This window comes from Cryptomeria japonica, chromosome 8 (genome assembly GCF_030272615.1).
Source record: "Cryptomeria japonica chromosome 8, Sugi_1.0, whole genome shotgun sequence".
Classification (NCBI taxonomy): Eukaryota; Viridiplantae; Streptophyta; class Pinopsida; order Cupressales; family Cupressaceae; genus Cryptomeria; species Cryptomeria japonica.
In genome coordinates, this window is record NC_081412.1 from 406,322,122 (window position 1) to 406,340,617 (window position 18,496).

Sequence of the window (18,496 nt, forward strand, 5' to 3'; positions counted from 1 at the left end):
AAAGGAACCTTGCACTCAAGCATAAGATCTTGTAGATCAGGGCAGTGGGTAACAAGTTAGGTCAACCAGAAAAGATTAGGGATATGTTCTTCCATCTTCCTCTTCTTGGCATCGTGTAGTCAGAAATGTAATCACCAAATGCTCCTTTAGGGAATTCATTATTTGGCAGAATCAAGATTCAGCTAGAGGTTTGTCATCCAACCAAGAGTCCTCCCAAAACCTAATCTTCTTGTCGTTCCCAATCTGCCACTTTAGTCCTTCTCTGATAACAGGTCTGAGTTTCAGGATGTTGTTCCATAATTTTGACCCATGAGGTAGGTCATTGGAGCTCAAATTAAAACAAAACTGCTCCCTTTCCAAATACTTAGCCCTGATAATGTTACACTAGTCCACCTCACCTTTAGTTAGAGTCCATCCCACTTTAGCAATTAATGCCTTGTTCAAGGCATTTATCTTTTCAATACCAAGACCCCCCATGGTTTTGGGTAAGAAAACAATGTCCCAGTTTACTAGAGCGAGGCATTTCTTTTCCTCCATGCCTGTCCAAAGAAAAGTTCTTTGGATCCTCTCAAGCTTATCCCCCATAGCACCAGATATTTTGAACATGGAAAGGAAGTACATAGGGATGCCCTAGAGGGAAGCAACAAGGAGTGGGAGCTTACTCACACTACTAAGGAATTTGCCCTTCCAACCAACAGGTTTCTTTTGTATTCGTTCAAGGATAGTATTCCAGAATGCATGGGTAACCTCTTTAATAATGAGGGGGAGACCTAGGTAAGTCCCAGGAAGAGCAACAAACTTACACCTAAGGATAGAAAGGATTTTAGTCTGAAGGTCCACAGGGGTGTTGAAGAAGAAGAGATTACTTTTATTATAGTTGATACATTGCCCTGAAGCAGAGGCATAGTCCGCCAGTAAATTCTTCCATAGTTTTGCCTCAATCACGAAGGATATGCCAAAAAGAAAGGTATCCTCAACAAATTGTTGAATCATCGAGGGGGGAGTAGTAGAAGTCGCTTTGAATCCCTGCAATCTTCCATTGATCATCAGATCAACCACATTCCTACCCAAGACTTATGCAATCATAATGAAAAGATAAGGGGATAGAGGGTCTCCCTATCAAATACCTTTTCCAACTTTAAAGTGGCCCCCCTAGGAGTCCCATTCATCAAGACCGAGAACTGAACCATAGAAACACATTCCCGTATCATATCAACAACTTTCTGGTTGAAGCCCAATTTTGAGAGAGTTTTAAATAGGAAGCACCAATTGACTTTATCAGAAGCTTTTGAGATGTCGAGTTTGAAAACCATACTTGGAATTATGCTTCTGTCCAGAGAATGGATAATTTCATGGGTAGCAATGCCTACATCTAGGATTTGATGACCAAGGACAAAACCTTTATGGGAGGGACTGATAAACTTAGCTAGAAGCGACTTAATTCTATTCACCAAGACCTTGGAGATTATCTTGTAGATAGAATTGCAGAGGCTTACAGGCCGAAAATCCTTCATGTAATTGTGGTTCGGAGACTTGGGGACAAGAACAATGTAGGTGTTGTTTAGTTTCTTTAGTAATTTACTAGTCCTAAGGAAATTCTTCACTGCTTTAGTAACATCATAACTAACAATGTCCTAGTAATCCTGGAAGAACGTCGGGGGGAAGCCATCTAGACCTGGGGTCTTGAAAGCACCCATCGCAAGGACAACCAAGTGGACCTCCTTTGAGGAAATGGGAGAAAGGAGCTGACAGTTATCCTCCTCCCCAATGGCATTAGGGAGCTTACACAAGAGCCTGTCCTGGAGGGACTCATTACCTCTTCCAGATTCAGTATACATATGGATGAAGAAATCAATGGCAGTTTGACCAATTTGGGACTCACCAATGATCTCTTGACCAGAGTTGTCCTTTAGACGTTTGATAAAGCTTCTTTTTTTGTGAATGCTAGTTGAGCGGTGGAAGAAAGCCAAGTTTTTGTTGCTCTCTTTCAACCACTGAATTTTGGATCTTTGGTTTTAATAGATTTCCTCAAAAACGGTTTCCTTCCAATTCTTTCGGCATTCTTCTTCTTCAACAAGAAGAGAGTGAGGGGGGTCACTTGCAGGTATACTGCTTTGGAATTGTTCAAGTCTGGAGCATAGATCCTTCTTCTTTTTGAAGATGTCACCAAAGGTTGCCTTATTCTAACCTTTCACTTCTCTACGGATGAGGCTCAGTTTCTCAACAATTCTGAACAATGCAGTCCCTTGGACTGGGGTGGCCCACCAACCCTTGACCTGATCTTGGAAATCTGGGTGGGAGGCCCACATGATTTCATAGTGGAAAGGGGGAGGAACTAGGGGGGGTCTATCAGTCCAATGGAGGAGGAGAGGGCTATGATCTGAAGTAGTCCTTGGGAAGGTCTTTAGATAGGAGTTGTGACCAATATCCTAATTGGAAGGGACAAGAAAATTATCCAATCTGACTTGAATTAGATGATTCTCTTTCCTATTATTCAACCTTTTGTAGGGGACACGTTGAAGATCTAGATCAAAGAGGCTAGTAGCAATAATAAGATTAGCAAGATCTCCCATGCTATCAGGAAAATCCACAAGACCTCCACATTTCTCAGAGGGGTAGAGAGGGGTGTTGAAATCCCCTACCAACATGCAATGAGAATTTTGTTCTACAAGGATGAGCTCAGAAATTTCCTCCCACACCAGATGCCTTCCCACTTTGGAATTCAGGGCATATATATTGAACAAGTGCTAGCAGAGATCACCATATTGAAAAGTAACTGCTAGGAAGTTCAGAGTGCTTACATAGATCTTTCCTTGGAATTTGAAGGGGTCCCAAAGGGTAGAAATTCCACCACACACCCCCAGCACCTCAACATACAAATAGGCAGCCCCAAACCAAAGTTTACCAACAATGGTTGCAAAAATTTAGTAGGACATTTTTACCTCCCGAAGAAGACAAATATCTAGTTTCATTTCCAAGATATATTGTTTTATAGCAAATTGTTTCTGGGGGCTATTGAGTCCCCTTATGTTCCAGGAGAGAAACTTCATTTCTTATTCCTGTTGATTCCATCAAGGGTCAGTTGTTTGTCCCTTTCAATATCCCTTGCCATAACTTTATGTCTCAGCACCCTCTCAGTTGGTCTTGATCTAACTTTACTATCAATACCCACATTTGCCTTCTTAGATCTAGTTTTTTTCTTCTGAGTCAACCAGTCCTCATTATCCGCAGAGGGAGAACAAGGTGGTGATAACTTCACACTAGAAGTCGGCGGGGGAGATTTAGCCAGTCCCTCCAAAGTCTCCAAACTACTAGGGGGGCAAAGAGGGGCTGTGATTAACAACTTATTTCCACCTGGGGGGTCTTAACACCACAGAGGTTAAAAGGGGGTTGTGGGGTCATGGGGATAGTTATAGCAGGAGGCTTAGGGGAGAGGTAGCTATCACCCGTAGCCAAAGAGGGGGAGGCAGAAGGACCAGGGGATAGCCGTAGACTAATCATCGAGGGAATTTCACCATCTTCCAGAGGTGCTACTGGGCTAGAATTCTTCATTGGATCAACAAGGGTTTTTAAAATGTCAAGGATCTTATCAGTGTGGGGGTAATCATCAGAGATCTCACTCACATTAGGTAGCCCCAAAGGGGTTGAAGAAGAGGAAGCACTTGGGCTGATGGGTGCATCCACAATAGCCTTCTCTTTTAGCTTGAGTTTTGCAGACAACAATGTCTTACACTCGGCATACGTATGCCCTTGTTTAGCACATTTCTGACAAAAAAGAGTAGCATTTTCATAGATAATTGTCTGGGACCATTTTCCCCACTTTGAGTTTAGAGAAACAAAGTTGGGAAGCGCTTTGTTAATAGAAACATTAACACAGAAACGGGCATAAACCAACTTGGATTTAGCAAGAGTGGCCGAGTCTATAGTAACATAGCTGCCAAACCAGTTCCAAATCCAGTGAAAGATCTGTTCATCCCAAAATTCTAGTGGGAGGCTAGGGAGCCTAACCCAAACAGGAGCCATGCAATTGAGTTTGGTTGATGGGTCAAACCTAGGATTCCATTTAGCAAGAGTTAGAATATGTTTTCCATAGGCCCAAGAGGCTAAGAGGACAAAGATCTGGTCTTCCTCTGCAATAAACTTGAAAAGGAAGAGACCTCATGGCATAGCCGAGATGTCAATGCTTCCCTTTAATTTGCATCTTGTCTTAGCTCACCGCCTAACCATGTCAATAGATGGTCTAAAGGAGAAGAAACGTCCAACTATCGCTAGGTGAAGGGATGAAGCGATTTTATCCATGAGACTATCAGGGAGCTTGATCTTCGTTCCTTCGTTAGTTTGGGTAAAGTTAGCCAAAGCTGCTTCCAAAGTCATATAAGTGGACCCTAGAAGAGCACTTTTCCAATTGGAATTGGAATCTTTCTTTCCATTCTCCACATTCTTCTCCCTGGAAGCATTTTCTAGTTCGGGAGGGGTGTATTCTTCTGGTTTGCTTCCAGGTTATCCAATCCTTTGTCCTCATCTCTTTGACCAGATTCCGTCAGTACCAAAGTTGAAGAGCTAGAAGGAATATCGATCTTGACAGTCTTTTCCGTAAGACTCGCAGATAGTGGGGTCCCAGAAGCGGAACCAGGGGCATGTGAACCGACCGTGGTATCGAGGGGGGGGGTCCGATTGCTGGGAGGAGGGGACCTCCCTAGAGGGGGGTGATCATACAACCAATTCAAATTCAAACGATGGTAGAGGCGGGAAAGTTGTTGAGCTCAAAGCCTTTGAATTGATTTGTGTATAATGTTGCAGTGCAAATTATAGATCTTATTTGTCAGTATAGTGTGAGCTCATTCATTTTCTTAACCTAAAGGGGTAAAAATATTATTAAACCAAGGAGACATTACAAAGCAAGGCCATTAAATGGCCCTATCAAGATCAACCAAGTGATCCAATTGATGAGACAAATCCGGGGGCAGATGGCCCCGATCCACCAAATTCCAATCATGCATATGATCGGAAGCCCATTTAGCCAAGCAATCAGCCACACCATTCCATTCACGGGGAATATGGTTGAAAGTAACATGCTCCAGAGATGCACAGAGAGTGAGAATTTGTTCAACAATCAAGGCCAGCTGCCAGCTCACATTATCCATATACTGCCTTTTCAGTAAGTTCACCACAACCTGGGAGTCAGACTCACATATGATCCTTTGCCAACCCAACTGACTGGCCCGCTCCATAGCCACTAAAATAGCCTGAGCCTCCATAAGATTATTCGTATGAAGACCCTTATACTCAGAGAAAATAAACTGAACATCCCCTGAGCTATCACGGCCCACACCTCCAATGCCAGCATGACCAGGATTACCACGAGAAGAGCCATCCGAGTTGATTTTTAGGACTCCCAAGGGAGGAGGGGACCATCTTCCCTCCCTATTCACCTTTGGGGTAGGATGCCTACACCTGTTACGCATGAGTTGTCGTTGCGGAGGAGGAAGATGAAGACGATTACAACAATCAACATCCCGAGGGTCCACCCGCATAGTCATATCACACTTAGCCCCAATAGTTTCCCCTAAGGAGTGTAAAATTTTCCTCCAAAGGTGAGGAGCCATCAGCTGCAAATCTTGAAAGATCCGCCTATTCCTCTCCAACCAAAGATTCCAGATAATAAAGGAAGGCCCAATGGACCAAGCAGTTGACAATAAATTATTTTATTGAAATAAAAGTTTTATAATATTTATATAAAAAGTAGAAACAATAATAACTTCAATTTGAAATGGAAAGTAATAAAAAACAAGTGATTTCTATGAAAAAGCACTAAGAAACTAGGACATATAAGTAAACCAAATAGTCTAAATGAACATAATAATTGGATGTTAATTATGGAAAACATAGGTGACATGATTGCAGGTAAATAGTGGAGAGTTATATTTTGTGATTGCAGACATAGACAACGAATTATATTGGAGATAAAGCCATGACAATTTAGTTTGGTTTTGGCATACTTTTTGGACAGAGACTTCACGCGTTCTCTTGTTTCTTAGTGCACTACACTAGGTACTTAGTGACAGACGATTTTCACATATGTTCGCAAAATATAGTCTTGCTCTATCATCTTGCATCAAGGTAACTAAATTTTATATCTCTTGATTTAAGATAGCTGACTCAGTTCATATAAGAAATGCCTTTGGCATAAATGTGCATCGTTACACACTGAATTCACAGATTTAATAAACAAGGCAGAATTTTTCCAAGTCCAATGTGGGGATATAGCTGCAACACAGACAAAAACAACAGATTCAGTGCACCTGTGCCATGGATAGGCATATACATAGCAGGGGAATCATTGCAATTGCAGCCGACACTGTGAATGGCCTCCGCCACAGGAGGCTCTGGTTCCCCTGTGCCATGGATAGGCATATACTAAGTTTTTCTACGAGTTTCATATTAAATACAAAGAAACCAATTTGAGATCATTGCCTAATAGCAGTCAACAAAACTTTTATAGCTAGTAATTTATAAGAATGTCTTTCTCATATTCATGATGAGCAGTACTTAGATATAATGATTGTTAAATAAGAAGAGACAACTTCTTGTTGACCATTAGTAATAGAACGGTAGGAAAAAAATAACTGAAAACTAGGCAGTGAATCCCTATAACTCAACATATAATTTGATACATTGCAGAAACACCGCATATCTAAAACTGAATTATTTATTTGCAAATTTAATTTGAGAAAAAACCCATCCAAGAATCTTCATTTGACACATTTTCATGATATTGATCTCGTAATTTATTTTACCGAGGATCTCTGATAAGACTCAAGTGTTTGAATTACCTCATATGATGGCTGACTGCAAAAAAATTCTAGAGTCTTTTTAATACTTTCATCTGATTTTACTCCGACCTCTTTCAAGTAGGAGTTCAAACTACAATGCATCATAGTTTGAATTGAATTTAAATGTAGATGTCTGAACTAAAAACTTTACTATCTAGTATCCACATACCTCAGATTATATTTTACTCTGAAAATCTAAAATCTTTAAGCACTCTCATTTTATTTGCCTCTTTCAAGATGGAGTTCAAACTATAATGCTACTACAACTCTAGATGAAGTTAAATGTAAATAAAATTGAAACCCTCTGAATTTTTAAATTTCAAAAGTACTGAGACTGAATTTTATGTAAATCATACATAACTACTCTATACTTGTTAGGGATTTTGTTTCCTAAGTCCTTGACACTTTCTTTGGATTTCAGGTCGGTAAAACTGTTCGCCTTGCATCGACTTTGTTGGCATTTTTATTTAGGACTATGCATAACCTCTCCTGCACCAAGGCAGAAAGGGAAGTGAATGCTTTTGGGTGCAGTCATTGGAGGATTCAGGTGGGTTCTGTTTCTGTTTCTGTTTCAAACCAAGTGGCTACTGCAGGGGGTATTGGATTCAATAATTACGTATTGCATTTAGAGGGGGAGGATGATTTAGTGCTGTGGATGTCGAGCAGTGGTCACAAAGACATGGACCGATGGATGGAAATAGGGAGGAACGAATATTGTAGAGAATTTCTACATTTGTTATCTAAGTCAAGCGTGTGCGAAGTATTCAAGGGAATGCACCTCTTTGAGAATGAAAACATTCCCCCCGTTCCTACTTCATCCTCAGACATCCCTCCCAACTGTTGGACTCTACCTGCCATGACACTCATCACCCTTGCTCTTTCTCTTACTCAATTTTATGGAGATCACATTCAAATGATGCTAATGGGGTTTTCACAGAGTCTAAAACTGATGAATTTTGTTGAGAACAATTTGGACTCCAGGGGCTTGTTGAATATGAGGAAGGCAACAACAATTGTGTGGTCAAGTATAGATCTCAAGAGAAAATGGTTGGATCATGACCTTGCCAATTTTGTCTCTGAATACTGGCACCTGCAACACTACAGCTGTACATGATCCTAGTTTGGTAACAAATCTTCAAATAATTCAATGTCTAGCAGAAATTGGAAAAATGCATGTCATGGCCTTTGAAAACGAATTAGTATCAATCCAACCTAGACAATGGCCTGCATAGGCTTTGGCGGGAAACAATCTTTACAGAATTAGCAAAACCTTACTTGAATATAATCAATTTGGCACTGTAGAGGAGCTACTTCAGTGGATAGAGAGGACATTGGCAGATATTTTGGGAGCATGTCTTACAAATCTTCCATTTGCAATCTTCGTGGAATACGTGAGTGGAATGGTGACAGAGGGGGAAAAAATAGTGAGAAATGCAGCGTTTATCCTGGGTAAGTCTCGAAATTTGGAGGATGCTCTTCACTGGTCTTGTTTTGAGAAACCTGATGTCGAAAATGCAGATGTTGATAGATGGTGTTCACGGGAGGCAGACCCTTTTAACTCATATCATCATGAGAAATGCAAAGTTATTGCTCATAAGCAATACACAAGTCTAGTGGTAGAATGAGAGAGGCAGGATTTGTATGAGGCTGGATGTTATTATAAAATTCAAGTACTAAATTATATTAATTATAAAGAGGTGGCAATAGAAACACATAATATATGAAGGAAAGGGCATGATACCCTTAAGTGTAAGGATTTAGCATTGGAAAACATATCATTTAAGGAGAAGAGATGATTTCTATAGGGTAAAAGTATGAAAAATAATCTAAATCCAGATCATGTGGGAGAGGTACTGTTGTTGGTATATTAGTTTTAACATTTTGTATGAATAGTTGTATGAGGAGAACTGTTTATGTAGTTTGGTATGGAGATAAGAATAGACATTCTATTAAAATATTATTTTCTCCTTCTTTATATAGGAAGAACTACAACTAAGAATATGCTTTTCTCAAAATATAATTTGCATAAAAAACTAATTGTAATTGTGCATGAATATGCATGTTTATTTTTCTATTTTTAGTTGATATTCAATTTGCCAAAGACCTCTATTTGTTGAAGTAGATTTGTAATGATTTCTTGTTTCTGATCTCTATGATCAGCTGAACCTGATCTCATGATCAAGAGGATTTATAATCCATTGAATGAATATAAAGTTTTAGTAGCTGATGATGTATAATGTTATGTATCAAAGTACCTGATAAATTTATAATCATTAAGTATGATATAAGCTCACTAATAAGTAAGATGTCATCATAGAAACACATATACTTAGTGATTATAAATGATTTTACTTATAATTTATAAATATCTAGCCGTATAACCATCATAATTATCATGTAATGATTCCTCACTAAGGCTCATAGTATCATCATGTAATGAAGGCAAATGTAATGAATTATCAATAATATCAACATGAGAAGCTAATGAAATATCTTTGATATGTATAACATATCCATATGAGGTATGTGATTTGATAAACTATAATTAACACCCGTAGTGTTCACATGAAGTATGGAAAATGATTGTCATGAAATACCTCATAAGATATCAACATTCTATTTGGTGAGATCTCCAATTGTTTCTTGTCAAGACCATCCTCTAGCTAAAGTCCCATGGATTCATGGTTTGAAGCTTTTTAAAAGAGGTATTAGGGTGTTGCTAGACTTCACTCATTATGCCGCCAAGAATTTTCTCTTGCTTAAAGTTCAACACAAAATGCAGGCTTGTCAATCAAAATCAAAAGATTTTTCAAGATATTATTGATGCCATCCCTACCCAAATGATTCATAAAATTGGGGTGAGATCTTTTAAGCCTAGTGGAAAAATTGGAAATGGTATCTTGATACACCCTTTTCACAAATACAAGCCTTGTAAATTTTATATGTGGTTTTTGCCTCATCTACCTCTAGTTAATCAATTGAACCATCATCGGCACCTTTAGCCCTCTATTGGTTCATGACAACACCATTTCTAGAGTGTCTAACCTACTATTCTTAAACATAAATTGGCTCAGCTTGCCTAGTGTATTCTCTATCAAGGTCTCCCTATTAGTGCACATTTGGCCCAATTTTGGGTTCCTAATCCTCATTGTCCATTTTGTGGACATTTTAAGGATCTCAAGCACCTTTCTTTGTTTTGTTCTAGATCTCAAGAAGCCTGGTTTTGGATAAATATTTTTTTCAAATATTTTCAACCTGCTCCATTTTCTTGGCATATGGTTTTACTAGGAGATTGCCCTTGTCTCCCATTCAAGTATACTCAAATTTGACATGCTTTCAAAGTGAAAATTCTCTTTAGTATTTGGAAAGATAAAAATGCAACTATTTTTATAGAACGTTCTAAAACCAACATTTTTCTATGTATTCTAAGGCTATTATTGTTTTAATATTCTTATGTAGATTCAAGTGCAACCTTTGAAAGTTGCATCTGAAGTTGCACATCTTCAAGAGTTATTGAATCGTTGGAAGAATCCTCATTCTACTATTGCCAAAATTCCCCATGACTCTTCTACTCAAGAGCATAAGCAAGGTCATAGTCAATCCTCTAAACATGACAAAGAATCTCAACCTCATGGCTCTCAACCTCCAATTTCCAAAGACAATAAGGCCCATGGAGGATGGTCCTAGTCTTCTCAACAATCCTTCGCCTCCTCTTGTGTGGAGATTCTAGGTGGCCTGGCTCTAAAGTTTGCTCGTTTGGCTCTAGCCATCTCCGCAGTCTATGCTCAACTAGAAGATACTCCTAAAAAGGAAGACACTCTCGGTAGCTAGGAGCATATTGCTAATGTTGTCCTTGGAATTATCTAGGGAAATCCTAGTGATCAAGATCCCCCCACCCCCCCCTGTCGGGATTGCTTTAGCTACTTAGTGTTGTGTGGGATTGGCCATTGCTTTTTGGTTTTCTTTTTTTCAGGGTCTATCCAATCTAGACTTGAATGGTGTACCTTCTTACCAAATGCCCCTTTTTGTGAATTATGTACTACTTTTTATGTAAATAAAATGTCAAATAAGTCTTATTCATCAATAAATAAATAAAATTACACACATGATTTTGTACAAATAGAAATGGAGTCATCAATATCATTATACACACAAACTTGGGCTAAAATTTTGGCCCTCTTAGCCCCAGTGGCAAGTAGCATGGTCATCCACTCAAGGTGGGCCTACCTAGATGGCAATCCTCATGATTCCCCTCTTCCATACACCTCCTTCCTTTCATACATGATGGGGGTTTACAAACAGATGTATTAATCAGACATATGCAATTTATATTTAATCATACATAAATGTTTATAAGAAAAAAATAAATGACAATTAATCCATGAGCTAAATATATATACCGCAAGAGCTATTGTTCATATTATTAGATGTTGATTATAATATATTTGAATCATATTAGTGAGAGTTTGATCTTGAGTATGTGTTTATTGTTTATACGTTTTTTATTCTGATTATTTTTCCTTATTTGTTGAGTGTTGTGATTAGATCTTACTTGTTGATTGTAATTTTTTGTGATATTCCATGATGCCCATATCTGCTAGGAACTTCATCCATATATACCTTGGCCACTTCATGAAGGGAGGCGCCCCTTTGTAAAGTGGTTGCCCTCTCAGCAAAGGTGTGCCTCTTCTATTTAACCTTTTTGGAGTTTCTTCATAATCGAACATTATCCTCCTTAATCGCATCTTGTAATGACAAGTTATAATCCTCCATCAATTATTGTTTGATTACTTCTTAGTCGCTTGCTTATAGTCATTTCTCCTTAATTACTTCAATGTTATTTGATTCCCCTTCATGCAAAATCATTTAGTCTTAAGGATAAGACAATTTTCTAGTTATTGTTATCTACTTCGAGGCAAGGGTGTGATAGGTTTGGAGCATGTCAATGAATAGATAGAGGGTGCCCAACCTTGAGACATTCAAACTATGCTTATTTCACATATTTCAAAACGAGAGAGAGAGACCACATCAGACAACACCCATCCACCAATTTAGGGATGAAAGGTGACAAAACCTTCCCAAAAATCAAAAGATGAATTCCTTCTAGTTTCTTGTGAGTAATTTGATCGAGGGGTTGCATTGAACAAAAGGCAGTCTCTTTTCCATTGCTAGATTGATTTGTGGGGTGTCTGTAGCAACATTATACAAAATCAACTCTAATTTGGGAAATATGTTCCACCTCATTATTATTTAATTGTTATAATCCAACAGATTTTATCAATAAAATATAGCTCCAAGGCTATTGTTAGGGTTTACTTAGTTAGTATATTGGCATGGTATGTTGTTCTTTCTTTCCTAGTGTCATTCTAGTTTAATAAATAAAAGAAAATAGATAGAGGGTAACTGATTGTTTAGGCTTGCCAACATTCCCCTTTGCATCCTATAAGATCTAGGAAAGCCATCTCATCTTGTCTACACCAGAGGGTGGAGTGACCTCTCCTCCCTTGCTGGAATCAATCAAATGAGTTTCAGATTTCCAATTTATAGTTTCTAAAGAAGATATCTTGGGCTCTTCAATCACTTTTGAAGACTCTTAAGAAGTTTAGGATCATATCCTGTCATTAGATTATACATCCCAACTTACCACTCTTTTACTCTATCAAAGATTATAAATCAGGTATTCCTTAGATGTAAAGATTCCTGAGCTAATGGGGAACCCTTTGGTGGAATAGGCCCTAATTCATCATCTTAGATCTTTGTTACCAATATCATACAACTAATCGACACCTCCATTATCTTCATAACATAATTAATTATCAAATCAAGTTCAACATCACCTGGGGCAATTTGTTTTTTAACATGTCTTCCAAAAGTTGTTCACCCTGTAGTAGAAAGTTGTAAGAGCGTCAAATATCTCCCTTGTCATTTTTCCAACAAGGAATCATGTGGTCTTTCACAGAGTCCAATGTAATTTCATCGGCAGAATCCTTCTCATAAGCTGCAAATCATTGTGGATATGTTGGAAGAGAAACTTGCCATTCACAATACCCCAATAATTCAACTCTTCCACAAAAATTTTGAGCCCAAATTTATTAGGTTAAATTTGAGCATCCCTCACCTATCACATTCTTTGAAACTAATTGCAATTATATTTTCTATATCATAGTACCCCAAAGATCCAACTCTTCCATTAGAGTTTGGAATTTGAATTTACAAGGGATGAAACTTGAGGCTTCTTTTAAGCTATCACATTCTCTGAGACTGATTACACTTGTATTTGCAATATCAACAAACCCTTGGAACACAACTAAGAAACAATTCTCAAGCAAATAAATAGCATTTAAAGAATATTAACTAGCTCTTACTCAAGTTTCTGGGATTAAGGGACGGTTTTTATTAATAAAAGCAACAAAACAAGGGTGTTGGCCCTCTATACAAACAACTCATAGGCAGCCATAAAAAAATATTCAGCAAAACAAGGATGCTAGCCCTTTATACAAATAGCCCATAGGAAGCAATAAAAAATATTCAGCAAAACAAGGGTGTTGAACCTATAAAAACCTAGGTCGAACAGACCATTAACAACAGGTCACAAGACCACTGTTAAAAACAAAGGCCAAACAAACCTTCGATAGCACACTAGTAAAACAACTAGGAACCCTTCAAAAGAGGGGAAAGAACACCCACCATTCGAGGGGAAGAAATACGTTTACGCCTACGGCAAACAACAGTCCAAGCAATACCATTATTAGGACCATCATTACAATTGGGATCAAAGGGGGGAATCCCATTAGAAGGTGTGCCAACACATGGAGCAGAAGGTTGCTGCAGAACAAGAGCAACAGGTAGAGTAGAAGGTTGTTGTAGAACAAGAGCAACAAAAGTAACCATAGGGCCAGAGGAGGTCATATCAGCAACATCCAAGGGAACCGGGGAGGCCACAATCACAGTAAGAGGTACAACCTCATCTCGAAGAGATTCATCATCAGCATGTAAAAAGTCATCAGAGTCATTAGAATCGGAAGCTTCAATAGTCAAATGATCACCATTAGCATCCTTCCACCAAATAGCAACACTTTTATAATGTGAAAGAGAACAATCTGTAGCTAAATGGCCAGTTGAGAAGCATATGCAACACTAAAAGCGGATGCCCTCATAATCTAGTGATTGGGTCCATGGCCTATCCCCAACCATAAGAACCACATCCCCAGAGAGAGGCATAGAGATGTCAATATTGATTAGAATGTGAGCAAACATAGAATGGCCCATGAAGGATGTGGTATCATCAACCTTCAAGAAGTGGTCGATAGAGTTGCCAATGGCCTCATAACAAGAATGCTCCCAAAAATAAAGAGGAAGATTGAGAAGATGAACCCATACTAGACACACATTGAGTGGTTCAATAAGAGGGTTAAAAAAAGCTATCGAAGGTTTGATTGAGAGGGAGTGAACTCCCCAAACCACAACTTACTTAGCACCAAGTCATGAGCATTAGAAAAAAACAAAAGAAGAAATAAAGAAACCGCTAGCACAAGGGAAAAGCTTGATGCTACCATCAACCAAAGGCTTCCAAAGAGTCACTCACCCAACGATGTAGATCTGGGAGGGAAGGTCAAAGCCTAGTGAATTTGCACACCAACCCACAACATTGGTAGAAGGCAACATTTTCCACCACATCTTGGCCACAAACCACAACAAGGGAGGTTTTGGCACAAAGAAGAGGTTGAGATTTCCCTTTGGGAGGCTAAGCAGTAGCAAATCTGGCCACACAAGTAAAGCTCTACCCACCACCATTGGAAAAAGGTCTGGGAGGGAGCACCCTGACACCCACAAATGCCTTAACTAGGCTACTCCTACCATCAACAACTACCGATCCACCCGCAAAGCACAAACCCTCCAAATTCGTAACAGGTGCAGAAGCCTCACTATCTACCCGCAACCCAAGCGACACCCCAGGCAACATAAGCCCAGAACCAAGCAGGCCAAAGACCATTTGGCGGGTGGGAGAACACGACGCAAAGGGAGCAAACGCAATGGTAGTATTTTTCAAACTCGACATAGCGAGAGCAACAAGAGCCATCGTGACAACAATAACAAAAAAAAAAAAAAAACTACAAAGATACTATTAGGAGACATGTTACCTGGGACAGCAAAAACCATTCCCAAATTTCATAGATGGATAGAAGAACGCTGCTAAAATATAAATAATATTTGAAGTATGAAATTACAAAAAAAACTCCAAAATAATTATCTAACATTAAATGGCAGTCACATTAATCGTGAATGGTTGTAAAGGCAAAAGATTCAAAATTCAAAATTTATATTGTAGGTGCATTATGATATCTAATGCATATAACGAATAATCACCAAAGAAACTTAACTGCAGTTCAAATTACATGGTTCAAGTTGAGACCAAATACTTCAAGGCAAACCTTTTATCAAGTATCTAGAGGTGAGACTATTGGGGTTTTACCATTTGCAGAGCTGGGGTGATTCCTCCATGATTGTGCATTAATTCTATGGTTATTGAAATCACCCCTCTGGAAATTGATAGATGAATCCCACTAGATAATTTCCCTCCAGTTGAACTTTGAACTTGGGAATCAAATAAGCATAGGTTAACATTAGGACCCTCAGCGTAGTCCACTTGTTAAAAAAAATAGGAAAGAAAAAAATCATTATTTTGTCTTTGCATGCCAACTGTAGCAATCTACCAGCTAGCTCTGTAATGCTGCAATAGTCAATAAATTCGTTTGGAGGAGTTGTTGCCTAGTGAGCTATTATAAGAGCATGACCAAGGTTCAAAACATTCTCCCCATAATAAGGTAGCCTTATGAATCTTCATATACTTCCAAATTTGTTCCATGTTTTGAACTCTCAAGAATATGGCCAAGCTTATGCCAAGGGGATCAATAATCCCACTCAAATAAACCTTGAAATTTTGGATTGCATGTGCCAAAATAATTTGTCATGTTGTCAATGAAAAATAAATTGAATGAATGAGTCAATAATCGGATAATCTATTCCACAATATACAAGCGTATATAAAGAGATTACAAGGACGACGTTCTAAATTAAGAATAAGTCGTTTAAAGTGAACTACTAAAAAGCCAAATGCTAAATAAAGCTTAAAAGCTAATTAACTAAAAAGAAAAAAGCTAAATGCTAAATAAAGCTTAAAAGTTAATTAACTAAAAAAGCTAAATGACCATTAAACAAGGAACTAAATATAGGTGACTAAAATATAATTAAATATTCTAATACCCTCCCTTAATGGTCATTCTATCTACTAACTACTCTACATAAGACACTGAAGGTCTTTTGATCACAAATGAAAAGAACACTCTGCTGCAGTGGAGACCCTCCCTGGATCTGAAAAGTGTTAATGACCAAGAATACCAAAATCCATCCAACCTAACATTGGGTAACCAAACTAAAAAACTGAAACCATGATTTTGAGGAAAATTGGCACCTCTTTGCAGAAGAGAATCAACTCCAAAACTGACTGCAAGATACCACGGTTGCATATGTTCGCCCTGGCAGGTGCGACCCAAACTGACTGCAACAAAGCATGATTTTTGAGGAAAAAAACGTCAAACCCTAAAATGGGAACCCTTGAAAAGAAAATTTATGATTTTGAGGAGAAAATCGAAAAACTAAGAAATCTGAGGTTACAAATCGTTTTTGTGGAAAAAACAATAAAACCTAGATAACTAAAATCTTACGCGAATATCGCGGATTACAGATGAGATGATTTTTAAGGGAAAATTATAAACCCTACGAACAATTTTTGAGAAAAAAATCATGAAAACCCTCCCATGATTTTTTTGTGGAAAAAATCAAAGAACCGACAAACAATTTTTCAAGAAAAAATCATGAAAACCTTGGAACCTGTAAGACGAGGTCTGGCCTAAATCAATCTGATCAAAGCAACGACATTTAGATATTGTGAACATGAACTGTTTCCAGATGTTGTGGCAACTGTTGAACTTCTGTTTGTGTTCCAACATGATGTTGGTCAAAGATGCCATCACAGAAACTGAGGTTGAACGTGGTCAACCTAGTGAAGGCACAAAGAATGAGACGGAAGATTCTGATTAAAAATCAAAATAGAAGCAGCTGCACAAAAATTTTGAAACCCTAGAGAATTTTGGCACAAATTTCGAGGTTTGGAAGAAACCAAGAAATTATAATTTTCTGCAAACTCAAAACCTGAAATTTTTCCTGAAAATAATCAAAAAAAAATAATTTGCAGAAAATTAAAAAATACCTTTGATTTTTTCGTAAAAAACCAAAAAAATAACCTTTTTTTTCTTTAAAAAATGCAAAAAAAATAGGGCAGAAACCCTAGGTCAAATGTACAACATAAACAACACCCACATAATTAGTAGAAATCGCTGACTGTTTTTAAATTCCAAGGCAAATTCGCTGGCACAAAATTCGAGGCGCCCCAAAAAATCTGAGACCAACCCAAAAAAGCTCTCGAAAAACCCATGAAAAATCTGAAAAACAAAATGCAGATCTGACGGCTCAAAAATTGAGGCACAAAAAACGATGCACCCAGAAAAATCTGACGACGACCCAATTGAGGTCTCAAAAAACCCACCAAGAATCTACAAGCAAAATAAAATTTCGACTTGAACTGAAGGGTGAAAACCCTAGTCGAAAATTGCAAAAACCCTAGGAAAATTTTCAATCTGCAAAAAAAACTCCAGGTTGCAGACTCGAAAATCTTCGTAACTCTAAAAAAAAACATGAACTACTACCCAACACAAGAATTCGCCTACAAACCAAAAACCCTCAAAAAGCCTTCTAAAAAGCAAAATCATTTTTTTATTAAAAAACAATTAAAAAAATCTAGAAAATATACCAGAAAGAAGGGCATGAATTTTTATTAAAAAATTCACCCCACTTTAAAGAATCCCATCGACCCGCTCTGATACCATGAAAAATAAATTGAATGAATGATTCAATAATCGGATAATCTATTCCACAATATACAAACGCATATAAAGAGATTACAAGGACGACGTTCTAAATTAAGAACAAGTCGTTTAAAGTGAACTACTAAAAAGCTAAATGCTAAATAAAGCTTAAAAACTAATTAACTAAAAAGAAAAAAACTAAATGCTAAATAAAGCTTAAAAGCTAATTAACTAAAAAGATTAAATGACCATTAAACAAGGAACTAAATATAAGTGACTAAAATATAATTAAATATTCTAATAAGCAATGCCCTAAGATTAGTGTCCTTTTGGAGAATGTACCACTCTAAATGATAGATACTCAATTTTCCCTTGATGTTGTAATTTTAGTTTACAATAGCACTACTCATGCATTTTTTTGTTGCCATTTACTAAATATTTATGTTATCCCAAGTTTTTGGGATGGGGGGACGAGGTTCCAAGTTGACAATTTTGCCAATTTTGGGATGGCTTTGGGGATGGCTATATAAAATACAAGGAAAATTTATATATATAGGGAAAATTTAAATGTTGATATGAAAACATTATATGCATTCATTATTCAAAAATCAGAATTCATTGTCAATATGCATGTGATATTAAAAAACTAACATACAAAATACTCAAAGGCTACATTGCTGCCATATAGTTTCATTTTCAAAATACCAAAAAACAAAGAATAAACATAAGATTTTGAAA

General features: G+C 37.7%; 2 protein-coding genes across 2 annotated transcripts in view; one reads left to right on the plus strand and one right to left on the minus strand.

The window, feature by feature from the left end:
* The window catches only part of LOC131079473 (uncharacterized), a 71,346-nt gene extending 62,849 nt beyond the window's left edge, over positions 1–8,497 (plus strand). The window contains exon 3 of the mRNA XM_059209915.1: positions 8,464–8,497. The gene's annotated coding sequence lies outside the window, so the exon portion shown is untranslated. The remainder of the gene's footprint in view (positions 1–8,463) is intronic.
* LOC131857689 (uncharacterized) lies at positions 4,908–5,534 on the minus strand. The gene has a single exon (XM_059210389.1). It carries the CDS (start codon positions 5,532–5,534, stop codon positions 4,908–4,910), a length of 627 nt encoding a protein of 208 aa, XP_059066372.1.
* Positions 8,498–18,496: the final 9,999 nt, after the last annotated feature.

Coding starts and splice junctions, on each gene's coding strand:
- LOC131857689 (XM_059210389.1), bottom strand. CDS start 5,534: ATGCGGGTGGACCCTCGGGATGTTGATTGTTGTAATCGTCTTCATCTT.